This window comes from Prionailurus viverrinus, chromosome B2 (assembly GCF_022837055.1).
Source record: "Prionailurus viverrinus isolate Anna chromosome B2, UM_Priviv_1.0, whole genome shotgun sequence".
NCBI lineage: Eukaryota > Metazoa > Chordata > Mammalia > Carnivora > Felidae > Prionailurus > Prionailurus viverrinus.
In genome coordinates this window covers 53,494,304-53,515,593 of record NC_062565.1, presented here as the reverse complement: position 1 = coordinate 53,515,593, position 21,290 = coordinate 53,494,304, and the positions used below count along the sequence as shown (strand labels likewise).

The 21,290-nt window shown below is 37.0% G+C and overlaps 1 protein-coding gene across 4 annotated transcripts in view; it reads left to right on the top strand.

Moving 5' to 3' along the window:
* The window catches only part of COL21A1 (collagen type XXI alpha 1 chain), a 185,264-nt gene that overhangs the window by 107,540 nt on the left and 56,434 nt on the right, over positions 1–21,290 (top strand). For all 4 annotated transcript variants that reach the window (XM_047859716.1, XM_047859712.1, XM_047859713.1 and 1 more), the window contains 4 exons: positions 7,909–7,962; positions 9,069–9,122; positions 10,167–10,220; positions 10,338–10,391. In XM_047859716.1, the coding sequence (XP_047715672.1) occupies positions 7,909–7,962; positions 9,069–9,122; positions 10,167–10,220; positions 10,338–10,391 (216 nt within the window). The remainder of the gene's footprint in view (positions 1–7,908; positions 7,963–9,068; positions 9,123–10,166; positions 10,221–10,337; positions 10,392–21,290) is intronic.

Below are 21,290 nucleotides of genomic sequence, written 5' to 3'. Positions count from 1 at the left end.
TTTTTTTTTTCTCTTGAGCCATTCTGTCCAGCCTGAAGGAATTTATTGGACCCACTTTCACTGATTCAGAGCATTTAAGAGTAGTGTTTATGGCCACCCCCTTGATTTGATTCTTCACAGAGGCTATTTTAATTGAACTTCTTTTAAAGGTCCTCTCCAGTTTTAATTTTTACCTATTAGCGATGAGAACAAAGTTGTATCTTACAATCTCCATGTTTTCGGACTTGGTCTATTGCTTTTCATTACTACTTGCAAATTGGCTGATTCTTTTCTGAGCTTCTTTCTTTTACAGGGTCTTTCAAGTATAGCCAATACCAGTCACTTCATGATACTAACATTCTGTTTTCTTAATTCTTTGCCTCTAGCTCTAAGTTAATTTGATGTATTATTTACCTTTGCAAGTATTGCAAAATTTTTATCAAATATTTACCATTATATTAAACGAATTGCCATTTTCTAAACAAAAACTAATTTTTTTCATTACTCAAAGCCAATGCCATATATATTATTTAATATTGTTTTGGCAGACTCCTTTTCCTACTATACCAAGTTTTGTATTAATTAGCTTAGATTACAATAGCAGATGACCAAACAAGAGCATTTATTTGTCTTTTGCATTACGTGCCCATTGTGGATGTTTTGGCTTAACTTTACCACTTCTTTGCAACCACTTATATTAAACCATGGGTATAACTTAGGTGAACAATATGGGTTTGAACTGCATATATGCACTTAAACATGGATTTCTTTTTCAGTAAATATCGTATAATATTATAAACATATTTCCTCTTATTTTCTTCATGGTTTCTTTTTTCTAGTTTACTTCATTTTAAGAATTCAGTATATAATATGCATACAAAATATGCATTAATCGATTGTTTATGTTATTTGTAAGGCTCCTGGTTAACAGTAGGCTATTAGTAGTTAAATTTTCAGAGTCAGAACTTACGTGTGGATTTTCAACCGCATGGGAGTTGGTCCCCCAGCCTCTGCATTGTTCAGAGGTTAACTGCAGTGTGGATGGGTAACACTTTGTGTTCAGTATTTTGTAGATTGTGTCAATATTCCTCAACCATTGCCTCACTACATTTCTCTCCTCTCTCTCCTCTCCCCTCTTAACTGCTATGTGTTAACATGTATGCTTTGCCTTTTTATTTTACTTAAAAACTCTTGCTTGTACATGTGAGGGTAGCTTTGTCCTGATTTTCAATTTTTCCATCCAAATGTTGGTGAATGCTGCTGGTCTTTTCATTTCATCTGAGATTTGTTTGTTATCTCTGGTAAATTAAAGTTTGAAGAATATGTCTTCTATAACCTGTAACCAGAGAATGGAAGTCTTAGTTGGGACTTTGTCCAGTCTTAATAGGGAATCCTAATTTTCCCCCTTTCTTCTGTATTTTTATCAAGTATTTATTATCCCCCTAAATTCCATTTTATCAAGAGTGTAACTTAGTCTATCCTGACCATCAAGGAGTTGTCTCAGCTCAGTCAAGAGCTAGCTCAGGTAGTCTTTAATCTTTTCTCTCTATAGAAACGGTTACTACTCCTACCTGCCCCAAGCATAAAGGAAAAAAAAAATTTTTTTCCAAAAGGTAGTTTTGGTTCTTGAATTAGGAGTCTACATATATATGGTAGGGGAAAGAAATTCCCAAATACCCAGTTTTCTTGTTGTTTCTCTTGGTTTCCCCTTAAATTTATTTTTTTCTTTTATTTCTTGGTTAAATTATTGGATTTTAGGACTAATAAGCTCTGGAATGTGTGGACTTTTAGTGGATCTTCTCTCTCACTCTGTCTCTCTCTCTCACACACACTCAGATTGTTTTTAATCTTTACTGGAAAATGTAAGTAGTCAAGGTAAATCTATTACCCATGAGAAAACACTCTTTACAAGCCAAAAAAAAAATATTCCTGTTTAGACCAGAAACAGACCCTGAAATGCAGTGATGTAAATGAGAAAGAAGTTTATTTTTCTCATGTAGTCAGTTTATGTACTTATTCAAGGACTCAAGTTTTTCCTTCTTATTGGTCTAGTCTCCTTGAGAATGTTGTTCTCTTCTACACAGTCAAGGCTGTATCACTGGTCACTGTCTTACCTGCATTGTAATCTGATGGGAAGGGAGAAAGAGAAGTCATAACAACAACTTTATTTTTAATCAATTATGTGGAAGTTGCATGTCATAGTCCCCCACACATTCTGCTAGCAAGAACTTAGTTATGTGGTCATTCCTAACTGCAAAGAAGACTAGGAAATATAGTCACTGGTTAGGAAGCTGTGTGCCCAGATAAAAATCTTCTCTTGGTAGTATAAGGCGAATAGATTTTTGGATATAACCATTAGCTAGTATACTTTTTGTATCAGATACACTTATAAAGTAAAGGATCCAAATGTAATACAGATGGATCTGAAATATAATGTAACTTTTATTTTTTATTTTCCATCAATTATTATGGGAGACGATAAGGGAATTCCTGGACTTTCAGCCCTGGCTCCTTCTATGTAAAAATTTATTTTATAATGGCTCTCATTCTTTCACTGATGGAAAATAAAGGAATATTTCTGTGGAAATAGATCTGTTGTTAAAATTAAGGCTGCTTTTTTTTTAATTAAGGCCAATATTGTATTAGTCTAGACAGATAAGTACATTCCCAGATTTTCCTGCAATTAACCAGCGTGGATAAGGAATGCAATTGGTTCAGAATAAAACAGGATAAGTCTGAATGAATATTGGGGCCCTACACAAGAGGTCATAGCAACCCTGTCCAGGAGGTTTAAAGCCTCCTGGTGGAAAGTGTCCATGGGAATAATTGGAATGGGAATAATGGGAATAATTGGAAATGATACCATGTACGTACTTTTTCAACTTGTATCTTCCTTCTTTTGTGTGTGTCCTGCTGTTTCCTGTAACAGTGGACTGTTGTGAACCTATCTCCTACAGGGCAAGGTGCTCTGGATATTACTATTGAAGTATCAGTAAGTCACTAGGGCTTCTTGATGAAGATGAAGGGTAGAACATACACATTTTCTCTATTTCTTAAACTCCCACGAAGACCCAAGGAAGCTCAATCTTAAAATAGAAAGAGATACGATTCATTTGAGAGAGAATCCTGTTTGTGTGCACACACATACATGTGCACACATGCACACAGGTACCCCAAAAGCTTAGGAAATGGTAATACAAAGTATTCTTGAAAATAGAGGTGGATTGAAGGTAGAGCTAAAAATGAAAACATGGTTGAATATTCCTTTAAGAACAGTGAGATCCTGCTATCCCTTCCTCACCTCTGTGTAGTTAAGTGAATTTCCCTTCTGTGGTAGGACTTGAAAGTTTATTATCTGGGGAGGATAAGACTGAGGGTTTCTAGACTGGAAAGAAAAGGTGGAGATGTACAAAACTATAGGCAAAGAAGATCTTTCTATGGGGAATCCGCTGATACCCAGAGCTGTTTAGTGAAATGACCTAACCACACCATGTATAGAGAATCTCAATGAACAGTACTCAGTGAGAGCTTATCATCAGCTTCCAGGTGAACTGACCACCAGGAACCAGAAAATATCTTAGGAAAATTAAAGATACCAAAAAGTCTAAAAAGAAACTGACAGAAGACATGTGAAGAAGACTTGGAAAAACGGTCATTAATGCTCTCAGAGATGCAGAACTCCTGATAGATCCTGCTTCAGCGGAGCTCCTTGATAGGAAACACTGTGTCTTCAGGGCCAACACAGAGACAGTCCTGTAGCACATGATCCACTTGTACACCACATTCCAGATCCTTGGTCCTGGCACTCCTTGTACAGACCACCCCAAGCCCATTCCCACGGTCTGCAGGCCTCTTTCTTGTCTCTGTCTTGCTGAGGGCCTTCTAACACAGTATGCTTAGAGGTAGCCGAGGGAAGGTTGTTAATGTGAAATGTGGATGGAGTTGGGTGTGTGGTCTGAGTCCACCTGTGTAAGCATGGGGTCATTATGGATGAAAAGTCTTCCATAGTGCTTATGGATCCTTCCAAAGGATGATTATAGACCACATCCATGCTTAGTATTATACAGTTTTACACTGTAATACACCCTAACCAAAAGGAAGATCCTACAAGCATTCCAAGAGGGAAAACACTGCAACCACCCCCCAAAAACATGCCATATACAAATGATCAGAATCAGAAAGGCTTCAAACATCTCACTGGTGACACTGATGTCAAAAAGAGAATGGAGCAGGGCCTACAGACGTCTGAAAGAAAAATCTAAACCATACTTTTATATGTGAATTAATTAATTACTTAAGTGAATATGATAAAGTTATTTTCAGAAATTTAAGGTTTCAAAAGATTGTCTCCCATAAATTCCTTTTGAGGAAGCGATTGGATGATGTATTCCCCTAACAAGGGAATAAATACAGATAGAACAGCAAATGTATATTGAAACAAATGAGAAGGCTGTAGGAAGGACAAAGAATATCAAATTTGCAATGTATGTGATTCTGTTTTGAAGTGATCTTGACAATTGGAGATAGATTGGAGTTCAATATTACAAAAAGTTTATAGGAAACTAGTGTACCCCCTCCCCCCTTACCAAAACAGGTTATTGTTAACTGTAGGTAAAACAAACATTTGGTCAGGAAAAGGCAAGCAATCAACATATTGATGGCTTAGTTGTGAATCTTAATATAAGAAACACTGACTATTGATTTAACCAAAGCTTTAATAGAAAGTTAAGGGGATCTCTGCTTCTTACAAGTGGAGATGGGGAGAGGATGTTGGATGGTATGAGAGGCTGATTCTCTTCTTTCACAGAGGAAGGTCAGTAGATAAGCCTAGAAACTGAAACTATGGTAGCAGTGTGACTACGTGATTTGAGCTCATAGAGATACGGAAGCTTAGAATAAAAAAAGAGCGGCCTTGGGAGGGTTTTAAAACACTCTAATAACTCTTTAAAATTTACTCTTTAAAATATGTGAATAAATAATTTTCTTAAAAATTAAGATTTAAGTTTCAAAAAAAAATTTTTTTTTTATTTAAGTGCAGCTGACACACAACATTGCATTAGTTTCTGGCGTACAGTATAGTGATTCAGTGTCTCTTTATGTTATATTGCACTCCCCACAAAGGTGGCTACCATCTGCCATACTGCAATGTTATTACAATCTCATCGACTCTATTCCCCATACAGTGCTTTTTATTTGCTTGACTTATTCATTATATAACTGGAAACCTGTATCTCCTACTCCCCTTCACCCATTTTGACCCTCCCTCCACTGCCGTTCCTTCTGGCAACTATCAGTTTGTTCTCTGTATTTATAGATCTCATTCTGCTTTTTGTTTGTTTATTCATTTGTTTTGGATTTAGATTCCACATATGGTATTTGTCTTTCTCAGTTTGACTTATTTCACTTAGCATAACACCCTCTAGGTCCATCCATATTACTGAAAGGTCCAAATAGCATTTTTCTTACATCTGCATAATATTCCATTATATATGCAAGTATATATACATATCACATTTCTTTATTCATTTATCAGTGGACACTTGGGCTGCTTCCATATATTAGCTATTGTAAATAATGCTGCAGTAAACGTAGGAAGCCATATATCTTTGAATTAGTGCTTTGGAATTTTTTGTGGAAATACCTAGTAGTGGCATTTGGATTATATAGTATTTCTATTTTTAATTTTTGAGGAAACTCCATACCGTTTTCCACAGTGGGTGCACCAGTTTTCTTTTTCACTACATCTTTGTCAATACTTGTTACTTCTTTTTGATTTTAGCCATTTTGACAGGTGTGAGGTGATACCTCGTTGTGGTTTTGATTTGCATTTTTTGGATGATGACTGACATTGAGTGCCTTTTTATGTGTCTGTTGGCCCTTTGTATGTCTTCTTTTGAAAAATGTCTGTTCAGGTCCTCTGCCCATTTTAAAATCAGATTGTTTTTTTGGTGTTGGGTTGTAGAAGTTCTTTATATTTTATTTTATTTTTAAATATTTTTTAATGTTAATTTATTTTTGGGAGAGACAGACAAAACATGAGTGGGAGAGGGGCAGAGAGCAAGGGAGACAGAATCCAAAGCAGGTATGGTACTGGCACAAAAACAAACACATAGATCAATACAACAAAATAGTCCAGAAATAAACCCACACTTACATGGTCAATTAATCTATAACAAAGGAAGAAAGGCTATACAACAGGGAAAAGACAGTTTGTTCAATTGATGGTGAAAACTGGTCAGTTACATGCAAAAGGATGAAACTGGAACACTTTCTAACACCATACACAACGTGTCGAGGGTGTATTCAATGGAGTGATCTTTTTTTTTTTAATGTTTATTTATTTTTGAGAGAGAGAGAGAGGGAGAGAGAGAGAGGCGGAGTGCAAGCAGGGGAGGAGCAGAGAGAGAGGGAGACACAGAATCCGAAACACGCTCCAGGCTCTGTGCTGACAGCTCAGAGCCTGACTCAGGGCTCAAACTCACAAACCCGTGAGATCATGACCTGAGCCGAAGTCGGATGCTTAACTGACGAAGCCACCCATCTGCCCCAAATTCTTTACATTTTAAAAATATTAAACCCTTATTGGATATATCATTTACAAATGTCTTCTCCCATTCAGTAGGTTGTCTTCTTGATCTATTGATAATCTCCTTTGCTGTGCAAAAGCTGTTTATTTTGATATAGTCCCAAAAGTTAATTTTTGCTTTCATTTCCTTTGCTTTAGCAGACATATCCAGAAAAATGTTGTGATGGCCAATATGAGAGAAAATACTGCCCTGTTGTCTTCTAGGATTTTTATGGTTTTGGGTCTCACATTTAGGTCTTAAGTCCCTTTGAGTTGATTTTTGTGTATGGTGTTAGAAAGTGTTCCACTTTCATCCTTTTGCATGTAACTGACCAGTTTTCACCATCAATTGAACAAACTGTCTTTTCCCTGTTGTATAGTCTTACTTCCTTTGTTACAGATTAATTGACCATGTAAGTGTGGGTTTATTTCTGGACTCTCTATTCTGTTGTATTGATCTATGTGTTTGTTTTTGTGCCAGTACCATACTGTTTTGATTACTGCAGCTTTGCAGGGGATCTTTAAATTTGGAATTATGATACCTCCAGCTTTGTTCTTTGTCAAGATTTCTTTGACTATTTGGGATCTTTTGTGGTTCCATGCAAATTTTAGAATTATTTTTTTCTAGTTCTATAAAAAGTTCTGATGGTATTTTGATAGGGATTAAATTGAATTATAGTTTTCAGAGTATAGGTTTTTTACTTCCTTGGTTACATTTATACCTAGGTATTTCAGTTTTTTGGGTGCAATTGAGAATGAGATTCTTAATTTTTCTCCCTGCTGTTTCATTATTAGTGTGTAGAAATGCTACTGATTTCTGGGTATTAATTTTGTATCCTGCAACTTTAGTGAATTCATGTATTACTTCTAATAGATTTTGGCTGTTTCCCCCAAATTTTGGAACATCATGTTTACATTTTCATTTGTCTCCATGCTTTTTGATTTAACCAAGGAGGTGAAAGACCTTTTCTCTGAAAACTATGAAACACTTGATGAAAGAAATTGAAAATGACACAAATGGAAAGATATTTTATACTCAAGAATTAGAAGAATTAATGTTCAGATTCCCACACTACCCAAAACAATCAACAGATTCAGTGCAATCCCTATCAAAATACCAACAGCATTTTCCACAGAACGGAGCAAGTTCACCTAGTCTCAAAATACTTTCCTTATTTGATCATAAAGGAAACTTTGATAAATGAGGATTGATCTTTCATAGACATATGGTTTTAACGTATGTATGTATGCGTATGGAAGATTTTTTCTTCCAGTAGACTTTGACCAGGGTGAAGTTAAAGAATGTATGATGACATTTTTTAGGCTGATGTATTTCCTTTCATTAATTTTACTTTTATTTTCAGGGTGACCGTGGACTTCCTGGTTTTCCTGGGCTTCATGGAATGCCAGGATTAAAGGTTGAAAAAATCTAGTCTTAATAGTCACCACATCATATTTTATTTTGAATTTAAAGTTACTTATGCTACAAGTGTGTTATAAATAAATCCTTATGTGTAAATGAAAGTATATTAAAATAAATGGGTTACTATCATAGTGTACAGAAAGCTTTTACAAATTTTCTTTACAATTTCCAGACACAAATTTTATGGTATTTAAACATTGATGAGTAAAGTTTACCATATGGAAATTTTTTTAAGTTTGTTTATTTTTGAGAGAGGGAGAGAGAGAGCGTGTGCGCGAGACGGGTGTGGGGGGTGGAGGGGTAGAGAGCAAGAGAACTCCAAGCAGGGTCTGTGCAGAGCCGGATGTGGGACTCGAACCCATGAACCGAACCGTGAGATCATGACTTGAGCCAAAACCAAGAGGTGGAAGCTTAACCGACTGAGCCACCCCAGCACCCCTCTATGGAAATTCTTTTAATTATAAGCCCTGAACTGTAGGTGCTATTTTGGTACCATCTGTCCTTGTTTTTCCTTGTTTTTTTTTAATAAAGCCTTAAACATAGGGCTTTTGTAAACTTTAAATTATTTTATATTATGTTGACATATTAAACCTTGTTTATAATTGGTGTTGCTTTTTTTCTTTAATCTGTAAGGGACGTTTTCATACTTTTAAAAAATTCACTATTTTAATTCCAGTTAGTTAACATACCGTGTTATATTAGTTTAAGGTGTATGATATAGTGATTCAGCAATGCAATATACTACTCAGTGTTCATCATAATAAGTGTACTCTTAATCCCCTTCACTTGTTTCGCTCATCCGCCCCCGCCTCTGGCCAACTTGCCGTCTGATATACTTTATTTTAAATGAGGACCCTCAGTTAAAGTTATTTTTCTTCCAACAAGAACATTTTTTACTAGAAGGATACTTCAAATTACATGGTTTGAAAAGATATATATAAAACCACTTTCAATCAAAGAAAAATAGAATATACATTTTCTTCAAGTACCCACAGAAGAATCACTTGGTTAAATCACATAAAAAGGGACATAACAAATACTGGAATTAAAATTAAAAATTTAATAAAAAACAAAACCCAATATTTATATTTTGCCTTTTAGGGTGAAATGGGCCCCAAAGGAGATAAAGGATCAACTGGATTTTATGGCAAAAAGGGAAGTATGGATTGTAAAACAAAGTATCTATATGGAACTTTGAATGTCATGGAAATGCAAAACTTGAATTTCTTTCCCAGCCACCATTTCAGCAATTAGCTTTGTTCATCTTTCTCAGGAGATTTATTTAGAATAATGAAAAACCCTAAAAATAACTGGTTTAGGTGTACACTGTGTTATTGATTATTCTGAATTTTTAAAGTATTTATGGAGAACGATTCCTTGGGAGAAGTAGTAACAGCATGTCCCTGGAGAATCAATGTTATGGGCCTTCTGATTTCTTCACATTGAAGGCAGATTATATTCTCTTCATATTGTGTTTAAGATACACTGCTTTTTAATTTTGCGAGATGTGGTTTCTGTATTTAGATGCTTATAATAATCCTGCATTCACCGTAATTTTGATGTCTTTATGTTGTGTCCACTGGCCTGGTAAAATAATGCTTTGCCAAAAGTCATAGAGCCAACACAAGCTATAGTTCCATGAATTCTGTCATTACATAAAGAGTTTCACTTACTCACTTTTTAACTTAAGTTTGAGTTGCAATTTAAAAATCATTGTTGTACCTCCTCTGAGGATGGTGTCTAGAGACATTCACAGCGGTCCAACTGCCGTCATAGGCTATTCTACAATACAGCCTCTAGCAAAATGAGGCTGTCCAGAATGCCTGGTAATAGGATTGTTTACCTTACTACCACCAAAGTTGGGAAAGCACCAACATCTGCGTGTGTGTGCCCAGGCAAACGTCAGAGTTTGTGCTGTGAGACCTAAAGTTCTTATGAATTTGCCTCAAATGAAAAAAACATGTTAGAAGGGCCCATGGTGGTTCCATGTGTGCTAAATGTGCCCATGCCAAAGTCAAGCCTGCTTTCTTTATTGAGGAGCAGAAAATCTTTGAGGAAGTGTTGAAGGCACAAGCACAGAGTCAGAAAGCTAAACAAACAAACAAAATGAAGCTTTTCTGAGTAATAAGAACAAAAAAATAAAAATAAAAGTTTTGCATGGATTGTTTTTTTCTTTTTAAGTATTTATTTTTAATACAGGGTGCAAAAGGTGAAAAGGGAAATGCTGGTTTTCCTGGCCTTCCTGGACGTGCTGTGAGTTTGACAGAAAAAGTTCTTGAGAATTTTACTTAAAAATTATCTTATACTCTCTTTCTTTAGAAATAAAAATTAGTGCAAAAATATATTAAACTACATGTATTTATTTTTTAGGGAGAACCAGGAAGACATGGAAAGGATGGACTAATGGGTAGTCCTGGTTACAAGGTATTTACATTAAAAAAAGAATTCTGTAACTTGTGAGTGAACATTTGAAAAATGTACTGACATTTAACTTTTTACATTATGACATTGGTATAAAGTAATGAGCTAAAAGTTGTTTTACTGTAATTGAAAAATGAAGTAAGTTTCTTTGGAGTCTGTTGTGAATTCTTATGTCTTAGAAATAAAATCCTTGGATATTTGAAAGTTGAACTTCTTTGATAAGCCATTGAAACTGAATTTGTTTGGTGGGTTAGAGGCAGAGGTACATAGCTCTTAGCTCCCAAAGGATTGAAGTTTTGGGTGGGAGGTAGGAAGACTTCATCCTTAACCTTAACAACTTTATCAATTCTGTGGTGTCAGTATGGGAGAAATAAAGCAAGAGGTACTGGGAAGTCAGTCCTTCACCAACCCTGAAAAAGTCAATGGCTCTGAAAAACACGATGGTGGGTTAGCACCGTCTTACTGTTACATAAATGGTTGATTGGTTAATTATCAAATAGGAATGGGCTTTCTGTGCTATAGCTTGTTAAATGAAAAGATACCAGTCATGTATATATATTTAAGTCCATGTGTCTGGAATATGCTAACAGCCCACATCATTGTTCTGCTATGAGTTTCTTGAGTACTTAAGGAGAGGATTTGTGTAATCCATCAACCAATGAGGCTGCTTGGTCAAGCATTGGATTTAGAGATGTCATCAGGTTTCCTAATCATGAGGCCAAACTTGCTCAGAAATCCAGTCCATATTTTCTTTGTCCACCATTGTTTTCTTTTCCTTTGGACAAACTGTTCATTTATTTGCCTCAGTATTATGTAAGTTACCCAAATATCCATGATTCTTAAAGATTATAAATAGTGCTTCCTGAATGTAAAATATTGGGGCTCATTTTTTAAATTTATTTTCTTAACATTTATTTATTTTTGAAAGACAGAGACCGAGCATGAGCATGGGAGGGACAGAAAGAGAGGGAGACACAGAATCTGAAGCAGCTCCAAGCTCTGAGCTGTCAGCACAGAGCCCGACAGGAGTCTCAGACTCACAAATAATGAGATCATGACCTGAGGTGAAGTCAGACACTTAATCAACTGAGCCACCCAGATGCCCCTGGGGCTTAGTTTTAAGAGCTCAGTCATGTGTTGTTAATTATATTTCAGTGATTCTGTATTTTATTTCCCATTTGTTAATTAAGCAGATATTTATTGATGTTTATTAGGTTCTATATGTACAGAAGGGAACATAACTATATCAGCCCTTATTTTTGTGGAGTGTATAATCTAGTCTCTATTAAAGAACACAGATTTTTCTCTTTAACTTCAAATTTTGCATTCATCTAATTTAATTTTCCTTTGTCTTCTGTTATCAAAAGCCCATGTGCCACAAGAAATGAGATTATGGTTTTTTGGGGTAGTTAAGTCTGGAGAATAGAACTGAATTGGATTTCTACCCCTCAGTGACATTTTCTAATCAACTGTATGTCTTTTGGCAAATTTTTTGACCTTCAGTTTTCTCCATTTAAAATACGGGATAAATATTACTTACATAGATTGGTATGGTATAGGAACTGAGAAAGATAGAGCACCCAGCATAGTACCTGTCAGAGAATGTATTCAATAAGGAATTAGTTTCTTTCTACATTTTTTGATTGGAGCTTTGCATGAAGATCCCTTTTGGAGCCTAAAAAAAAAAAAACTTTATTGAGGTATGATTGAGATGCAAAAACTGTACATATTTCATATATACCACTTGGTGAGTTTGTAGATAAGTATATAATCATGAAACCATCACCACAGTCAATGCCATAAACATATGTCACCTCCAAAAATTTCCTCCCTATTTATTATTATTATTTTTGTGATGACAACACTTAATATAGGGTCTACCTTGTTAGCTAATTTCAAAGTTTACAATACAGCATTGTTAACTCTGGGCATTAAGCTGTACAGTAGATATCTAGGACTTACTCATTTTGTATAATTGAAACTTTGTACCCTTTGACCAGTCTTCTCTCTCTCTCCCTCTCTCCATCTCTGGGAAACCACCATTCTATTTTCTGCTTCTATGAGTTTGTTTGGGATTCTCCATATAAGTGGGATAATATAGTATTTGTCACTATGTGTCTGGCTTTTGCTTAGCATTGTCTTCTGGGTTCATCCATGTTGTAACAAATGACAAGATTTCCTTCTTTTTTTGAGGATGAACCATATTTCTATGTTTGTGTCTGTATATCTTATCTGTATCTATCTAGATATCACAGTTTCTTTATTCATTCAACTAGTGCACATTTAAGTTACTTAATGTCTTGATTATTGTGAATAATGCTGCAATGGACATGGCATTGCAGATATGTCTTTGATACCCTTATTTCCATTCCGTTGATTAGTGATGTTGAGCACTTTTACATATACTTGGTCATTTGTATGTTGTTTTACAGAAATGACCTTTCAGTTCCTTTGCCCATGTTTAAATAGGGGTGTTATTACCGCTGTTGAGTTGTAGGAGTTCCTTCTGTATTTTGGACATTAATCCTTTATCAGATATATGGTTTGCAAATGTTTACTCCCATTCTTTGGGTTGCCTTTTCATTTTGTTGATGACTTTCTTGTTTGTGCAGAAGCTTTTTGGTTTGATGTAATCCCACTTGACTAATTTTGCTTTTGTTGCCTATGCTTTTGTTTCCTGGATTGAACATACACATTTTAGGATTCTTTTTTCTATTTATATAAAAATTTCCATTGGGATTTTGATAGGGATTGAACTGAATCTGTAGGTCATTTGTGGTAATGGATGTTTTAACAATAAAAAATATTCCAGTCCATGAACTAGAGATGACTTTCATTTATTTGTTTATTCCTTAATTTCTTTCATTAATGTTTTATAGTTTTTAGTGTATAAGTCTTTCTCCTTTTTGGTTTAGTTTATTTCAAAGTATTTTATTATTTTCATGCTGTTATAAATATGATGTTTTCTTAATTTTCTTTTTGTATAGTTTGCTGTTAGTGTATAAAAATGCAATTGAGTTTTATATGTTGATTTTGTATGCTGCAACCTTATTGAATTTATCAGTTTGAACAGTTTTTGTGGAGTCTTTAGGTTTTCCTATATATGGGATTATGTCATCTATAAACAGAGACAGTTTTACTTCTTTTTCCAATTTTGATGTTTTTTCTTTCTTTTTCTTGCCTAATTTCCCTAACTAGTACTTCTAGTACTATGTTGAAAAGAAGTGGTAAGAGTGTGCATCTTTGTGTTGTTCCTGATCATAAAGGAAAAGCTTTCAGTTTTTCATCATTAAATACGATGTTCACTGTGGGTTTTTCTTTTTTTTTTTTTTTTCTGAAATTTATTGACAAATTGGTTTCCATACAACACCCAGTGCTCATCCCAAAAGGTGTCCTCCTCAATACCCATCACCCACCCTCTCCTCCCTCCCACCCCCCATCAACCCTCAGTTTGTTCTCAGTTTTTAACAGTCTCTTATGCTTTGGCTCTCTCCCATTCTACCCTCTTTTTTTTTTTTTTTTCCTTCCCCTCCCCCATGGGTTCCTGTTAAGTTTCTCAGGATCCACATAAGAGTGAAACCATATGGTATCTGTCTTTCTCTGTATGGCTTATTTCACTTAGCATTACACTCTCCAGTTCCATCCACGTTGCTACAAAAGGCCATATTTCATTGTTTCTCATTGCCACGTAATATTCCATTGTGTATATATACCACAATTTCTTTATCCATTCATCAGTTGATGGACATTTAGGCTCTTTCCATAATTTGGCTATTGTTGAGAGTGCTGCTATGAACATTGGGGTACAAGTGGCCCTATGCATCAGTGCTCCTGTATCCCTTGGATAAATTCCTAGCAGTGCTATTGCTGGGTCATAGGGTAGGTCTATTTTTAATTTTCTGAGGAACCTCCACACTGCTTTCCAGAGTGGCTGCACCAATTTGCATTCCCACCAACAGTGCAAGAGGGTTCCCGTTTCTCCACATCCTCTCCAGAATCTATAGTCTCCTGATTTGTTCATTTTGGCCACTCTGACTGGCGTGAGGTGATACCTGAGTGTGGTTTTGATTTGTATTTCCCTGATAAGGAGCGACGCCGAACATCTTTTCATGTGCCTGTTGGCCATCCGGATGTCTTCTTTAGAGAAGTGTCTATTCATGTTTTCTGCCCATTTCTTCACTGGGTTATTTGTTTTTTGGGTGTGGAGTTTGGTGAGCTCTTTATAGATTTTGGATACTAGCCCTTTGTCCGATATGTCATTTGCGAATATCTTTTCCCATTCCGTTGGTTGCCTTTTAGTTTTGTTGGTTGTTTCCTTTGCTGTGCAGAAGCTTTTTATCTTCATAAGGTCCCAGTAATTCACTTTTGCTTTTAATTCCCTTGCCTTTGGGGATGTGTGGAGTAAGAGATTGCTACGGCTGAGGTCAGAGAGGTCTTTTCCTGCTTTCTCCTCTAAGGTTTTGATGGTTTCCTGTCTCACATTTAGGTCCTTTATCCATTTTGAGTTTATTTTTGTGAATGGTGTGAGAAAGTGGTCTAGTTTCAACCTTCTGCATGTTGCTGTCCAGTTCTCCCAGCACCATTTGTTAAAGAGGCTGTCTTTTTTCCATTGGATGTTCTTTCCTGCTTAGTCAAGATGAGTTGGCCATACGTTTGTGGGTCTAGTTCTGGGGTTTCTATTCTATTCCATTGGTCTATGTGTCTGTTTTGGTGCCAATACCATGCTGTCTTGATGATGACAGCTTTGTAGTAGAGGCTAAAGTCTGGGATTGTGATGCCTCCTGCTTTGGTCTTCTTCAAAATTCCTTTGGCTATTCGGGGCCTTTTGTGGTTCCATATGAATTTTAGGATTGCTTGTTCTAGTTTCGAGAAGAATGCTGGTGCAATTTTGATTGGGATTGCATTGAATGTGTAGATAGCTTTGGGTAGTATTGACATTTTGACAATATTTATTTTTCCAATCCATGAGCAGGGAATGTCTTTCCATTTCTTTAAATCTTCTTCAATTACCTTCATAAGCTTTCTATAGTTTTCAGCATACAGATCCTTTACATCTTTGGTTAGATTTATTCCTAGGTATTTTATGCTTCTTGGTGCAATTGTGAATGGGATCAGTTTCTTTATTTGTCTTTCTGTTGCTTCATTGTTAGTGTATAAGAATGCAACTGATTTCTGTACATTGATTTTGTATCCTGCAACTTTGCTGAATTCCTGTATCAGTTCTAGCAGACTTTTGGTGGAGTCTATCGGATTTTTCATGTATAATATCATGTCATCTGCAAAAAGCGAAAGCTTGACTTCATCTTTGCCAATTTTGATGCCTTTGATTTCCTTTTGTTGTCTGATTGCTGATGCTAGAACTTCCAGCACTATGTTAAACAGCAGCAGTGAGAGTGGGCATCCCTGTCGTGTTCCTGATCTCAGGGAAAAAGCTTTCAGTTTTTCCCCGTTGAGGATGATGTTAGCTGTGGGCTTTTCATAAATGGCTTTTATGATCTTTAAGTATGTTCCTTCTATCCCGACTTTCTCAAGGGTTTTTATTAAGAAAGGGTGCTGGATTTTGTCGAAGGCCTTTTCTGCATCGATTGACAGGATCATATGGTTCTTCTCTCTTTTTTTGTTAATGTGATGTATCACGTTGATTGATTTGCGAATGTTGAACCAGCCCTGCATCCCAGGAATGAATCCCACTTGATCATGGTGAATAATTCTTTTTATATGCCGTTGAATTCGATTTGCTAGTATCTTATTGAGAATTTTTGCATCCATATTCATCAGGGATATTGGCCTGTAGTTCTCTTTTTTTACTGGGTCTCTGTCTGGTTTAGGAATCAAAGTAATACTGGCTTCATAGAATGAGTCTGGAAGTTTTCCTTCCCTTTCTATTTCTTGGAATAGCTTGAGAAGGATAGGTATTATCTCTGCTTTAAACGTCTGGTAGAACTCCCCTGGGAAGCCATCTGGTCCTGGACTCTTATTTGTTGGGAGATTTTTGATAACCGATTCAATTTCTTCGCTGGTTATGGGTCTGTTCAAGCTTTCTATTTCCTCCTGATTGAGTTTTGGAAGTGTGTGGGTGTTCAGGAATTTGTCCATTTCTTCCAAGTTGTCCAATTTGTTGGCATATAAGTTTTCATAGTATTCCCTGATAATTGTTTGTATCTCTGAGGGATTGGTTGTAATAGTTCCATTTTCATTCATGATTTTATCTATTTGGGTCATCTCCCTTTTCTTTTTGAGAAGCCTGGCTAGAGGTTTGTCAATTTTGTTTATTTTTTCAAAAAACCAACTCTTGGTTTCGTTGATCTGCTCTACAGTTTTTTTGGTTTCTATATTGTTTATTTCTGCTCTGATCTTTATTATTTCTCTTCTTCTGCTGGGCTTAGGCTGCCTTTGCTGTTCTGCTTCTAGTTCCTTTAGGTGTGCTGTTAGATTTTGTATTTGGGATTTTTCTTGTTTCTTGAGATAGGCCTGGATTGCAATGTATTTTCCTCTCAGGACTGCCTTTGCTGCGTCCCAAAGCGTTTGGATTGTTGTATTTTCATTTTCGTTTGTTTCCATATATTTTTAAATTTCTTCTCTAATTGCCTGGTCGACCCACTCATTCGTTAGCAGGGTGTTCTTTAACCTCCATGCTTTTGGAGGTTTTCCAGACTTTTTTCTGTGGTTGATTTCAAGCTTCATAGCATTGTGGTCTGAAAGTAAGCATGGTATAATTTCAATTCTTGTAAACTTATGAAGGGCTGTTTTGTGACCCAGTATATGATCTATCTTGGAGAATGTTCCATGTGCACTCGAGAAGAGAGTATATTCTGTTGCTTTGGGATGCAGAGTTCTAAATATATCTGTCAAGTCCATCTGATCCAATGTCTCATTCAGGGCCCTTGTTTCTTTATTGACCGTGTGTCTAGATGATCTATCCATTTCTGTAAGTGGTGTATTAAAGTCCCCTGCAATGACCACATTCTTATCAATAAGGTTGCTTATGTTTATGAGTAATTGTTTTATATATTTGGGGGCTCCGGTATTCGGCGCATAGACATTTATAATTGTTAGCTCTTCCTGATGGATAGACCCTGTAACTATTATATAATGTCCTTCTTCATCTCTTGTTACAGCCTTTAATTTAAAGTCTAGTTTGTCTGATATAAGTATGGCTACTCCAGCTTTCTTTTGGCTTCCAGTCGCATGATAAATAGTTCTCCATCCCCTCACTCTCAATCTAAAGGTGTCCTCAGGTCTAAAATGAGTCTCTTGTAGACAGCAAATAGATGGGTCTTGTTTTTTTATCCATTCTGATACCCTATGTCTTTTGGTTGGCGCATTTAATCCATTTACATTCAGTGTTATTATAGAAAGATACGGGTTTAGAGTCATTGTGATGTCTGTATGTTTTATGCTTATAGTGATGTCTCTGGGACTTTGTCTCACAGGGTCCCCCTTAGGATCTCTTGTAGGGCTGGTTTAGTGGTGACAAATTCCTTCAGTTTTTGTTTGTTTGGGAAGACCTTTATCTCTCCTTCTATTCTAAATGACAGACTTGCTGGATAAAGGATTCTCGGCTGCATATTTTTTCTGTCTAGCACCCTGAAAATCTTGTGCCAATTCTTTCTGGCCTGCCAAGTTTCAAAAGAGAGATCAGTCACGAGTCTTATAGGTCTCCCTTTATATGTGAGGGCACGTTTACCCCTTGCTGCTTTCAGAATTTTCTCTTTATCCTTGTATTTTGCCAGTTTCACTATGATATGTCGTGCAGAAGATCGATTCAAGTGACGTCTGAAGGGAGTTCTCTGTGCCTCTTGGATTTCAATGCCTTTTTCCTTCCCCAGTTCAGGGAAGTTCTCAGCTATTATTTCTTCAAGTACCCCTTCAGCACCTTTCCCTCTCTCTTCCTCCTCTGGGATACCAATTATGCGTATATTATTTCTTTTTAGTGTATCACTTAATTCTCTAATTTTCCCCTCATACACCTGGATTTTTTTATCTCTCTTTTTCTCAGCTTCCTCTTTTTCCATAACTTTATCTTCTAGTTCACCTATTCTCTCCTCTGCCTCTTCAAGCCGAGCTGTGGTGGTTTCCATTTTGTTATGCATTTCGTTTAAAGTGTTTTTCAGCTCCTCGTGACTGTTCCTTAATCCCTTGATCTCTGTAGCAAGAGATTCTCTGCTGTCCTGTATACTGTTTTCAAACCCAGCGATTAATTTTATGACTATTATTCTAAATTCACTTTCTGTTATATTATTTAAATCCTTTTTGATCAGCTCATTAGCTGTTGTTATTTCCTGGAGATTCTTCTGAGGGGAGTTCTTCGCTTGGTCATTTTGGATAGTCCCTGGCGTGGTGAGGACCTGCAGGGCACTTCCCCTGTGCTGTGGTGTATAACTGGCGTTGGTGGGCGGGGCCGCAGTCAGACCTGATGTCTGCCCCCAGCCCACCGCTGGGGCCACAGTCAGACTGGTGTGTGCCTTCTCTTCCCCTCTCCTAGGGGCGGGATTCACTGTGGGGTGGAGTGGCTCGTCTGGGCTACTTGCACCGTGCCAGGCTTGTGATGCTGGGGATCTGGCGTATTAGCTGGGGTGGGTAGGCAAGGTGCTCGGGGGCAGGAGGGGCAGGCTTAGATCGCTTCTCCTTAGGTGATCCACTTCAGGAGGGGCCCTGTGGCAGCGGGAGGGAGTCAGATCCGCTGCCGGAGGTTTGGCTCTGCCGAAGCGCAGAGTTGGGTGTTTGCGCGGAGCGAGCAAGTTCCCTGGCAGGAACCGGTTCCCTTTGGGATTTCGGCTGGGGGATGGGCGGGGGAAATGGCGCTGGCGAGCGCCTTTGTTCCCCACCAAACTGAGCTCTGTTGTCAGGGGGCTCAGCAGCTTTCCCTCCCTTTGTCCTCCAGCCTTCCCGCTTTCCGAGCAGAGCTGTTAACTTATGACCTCCCAGATGCTAAGTCGCGCTTGCTGTCGGAACACAGTCCGCCCGGCCCCTCCGCTTTTGCAAGCCAGACTCGGTGGCTGTGCTTGGCCGGCGAGCCGCCCCTCCGCCCCGGCTCCCTCCCGCCAGTCCGTGGAGCGCGCACCGCCTCGCCGTCCTTCCTACCCTCTTCCGTGGGCCTCTCGTCTGCGTTTGGCTTGGCGACTCCGTTCTGCTAATCCTCTGGCGGTTTTCTGGGTTATTTAGGCAGGTGTAGATGGAATCTAAGTGATCAGCAGGACGTGCGGTGAGCCCAGCGTCCTCCTAAGCCGCCATCTTGCCGCAACTCCCTGTGGGTTTTTCATATATGCGATCTTTATTAAGTTCCTTCTGTGCCTAGTTTGTTGAGAGTTTTGATGATGAAATGATGTTGAATTTTGTCAAATGTTTTTTCTGCATTTCTTGATCATGTGATTTTTATCTTTATTCTGCTAATGTGGTGTATCACACTGATTTGCATATACTGCCATCTTTGTATCCCAGGGATAAATCTCACTTAGTGATGATGTATGATCCTTTCAATGTGCTGTTGAATTCAGTTTGCTACTATTTGTTGGGGACTTTTGCATGCACCTTCATCAAGGATACTGTGGTTTTCTTTCCTTGTGGTGTTTTGTCTGGCTTTAGTAGCAGGCTAATACAGGCCTCATAAAATGATTTGGAAGTGTTCTCTCTTCTATTTCTTGGAACATTTTAAGAAGGATTCATATTTAAATGTTTAGTAGAATTTACCTGTGAAGTCTATGGTCCTGGGACTTTATTTATTGCAAGATTTTTGATTACTCATTCAGTCTCCTCATTTGTTTTTGGCCTTTTTTAGTCTTTCTCTTTCTTCTTATATCACTTTTGGCAGGTTTTGTGTTTCTAGGAATTTATCCATTTCTTTTAGTATGTCCAATTTTTTTTTGCATACAATTATTCATAAAAGTCCCTCGTGATCTTTTTCATTTCTGTGGCATCAATTGTAATGTCTCCTCTTTTGTTTCTGACTTTATTTGAGTCTTCTCTCTTTTTTCTTTGTCTAGATAACTAAGGATTTGTCCATATTTTATATCTTTTTAAAAAATCAACTCTGGCTTTGTCTATTTTTTCTATTTTTTGTATTCTATATTTTATTTATTTTTGTTCAGATGTTAATCATTTCCTTCCTCCAGCTAACTTTGGGCTTCTTTTTTTTTTTTTTTTTGAGTTTATTGCCCTTTTTGATATTAATCTGGGTAGCATGATTGCATGCGTATACCCACAAGTGTAAACTATAGTTCAGTTTTTAACAGCTTTATTTATAAATAAACCACACATTATATAGTTTACCTATTTAACTTATTGTACACACAATTCAATGGTTTTCAGTATACTTAGAGTTATTAAATTGTCACTTCAATCTAATTTTAGAACATTTTAATCACCTCAAAAAGAAACCCTATACTCATTAGTGGTCTCTTGCAATTTCCTCCCAACCACTCCCCCTCTACTTTCAGCCCTATGCAACCTCAAATGTACTTTCTGTCTCTATGGATTTTCCTGTTATGAATATTTGCTAGGGAATTTGGCATTATGTGGCCTTTTGTGGCTAACTTCTTACACTTAACAGAACATTTTCAGGTTCTTTCTGTGTTTTGGCCTATACAGTACTTTATTCATTTTTATTGATGATATTTCCTATTTATTCACTCATTGGTTGATGAATATTTGGGTTTAACTTATTAAGAAACTACCAAACTACTAAGCTTCAGTATACTTTTTAGTTTGGAATAATTCTAGATTTATACAAAAGTTGCAAGTACAGTATACAGAGTTCCCTTACACACTCTGTCCATTTTCTCCTGATGTTAACATATTGCTATGGTACATTTGTCAAAAGTAAGACATCAATATTGACACATTGCTATAAGTTAAACTCCATACTTTATTTGGATTTTATTCATATGTCTTTTTTCTATTCCA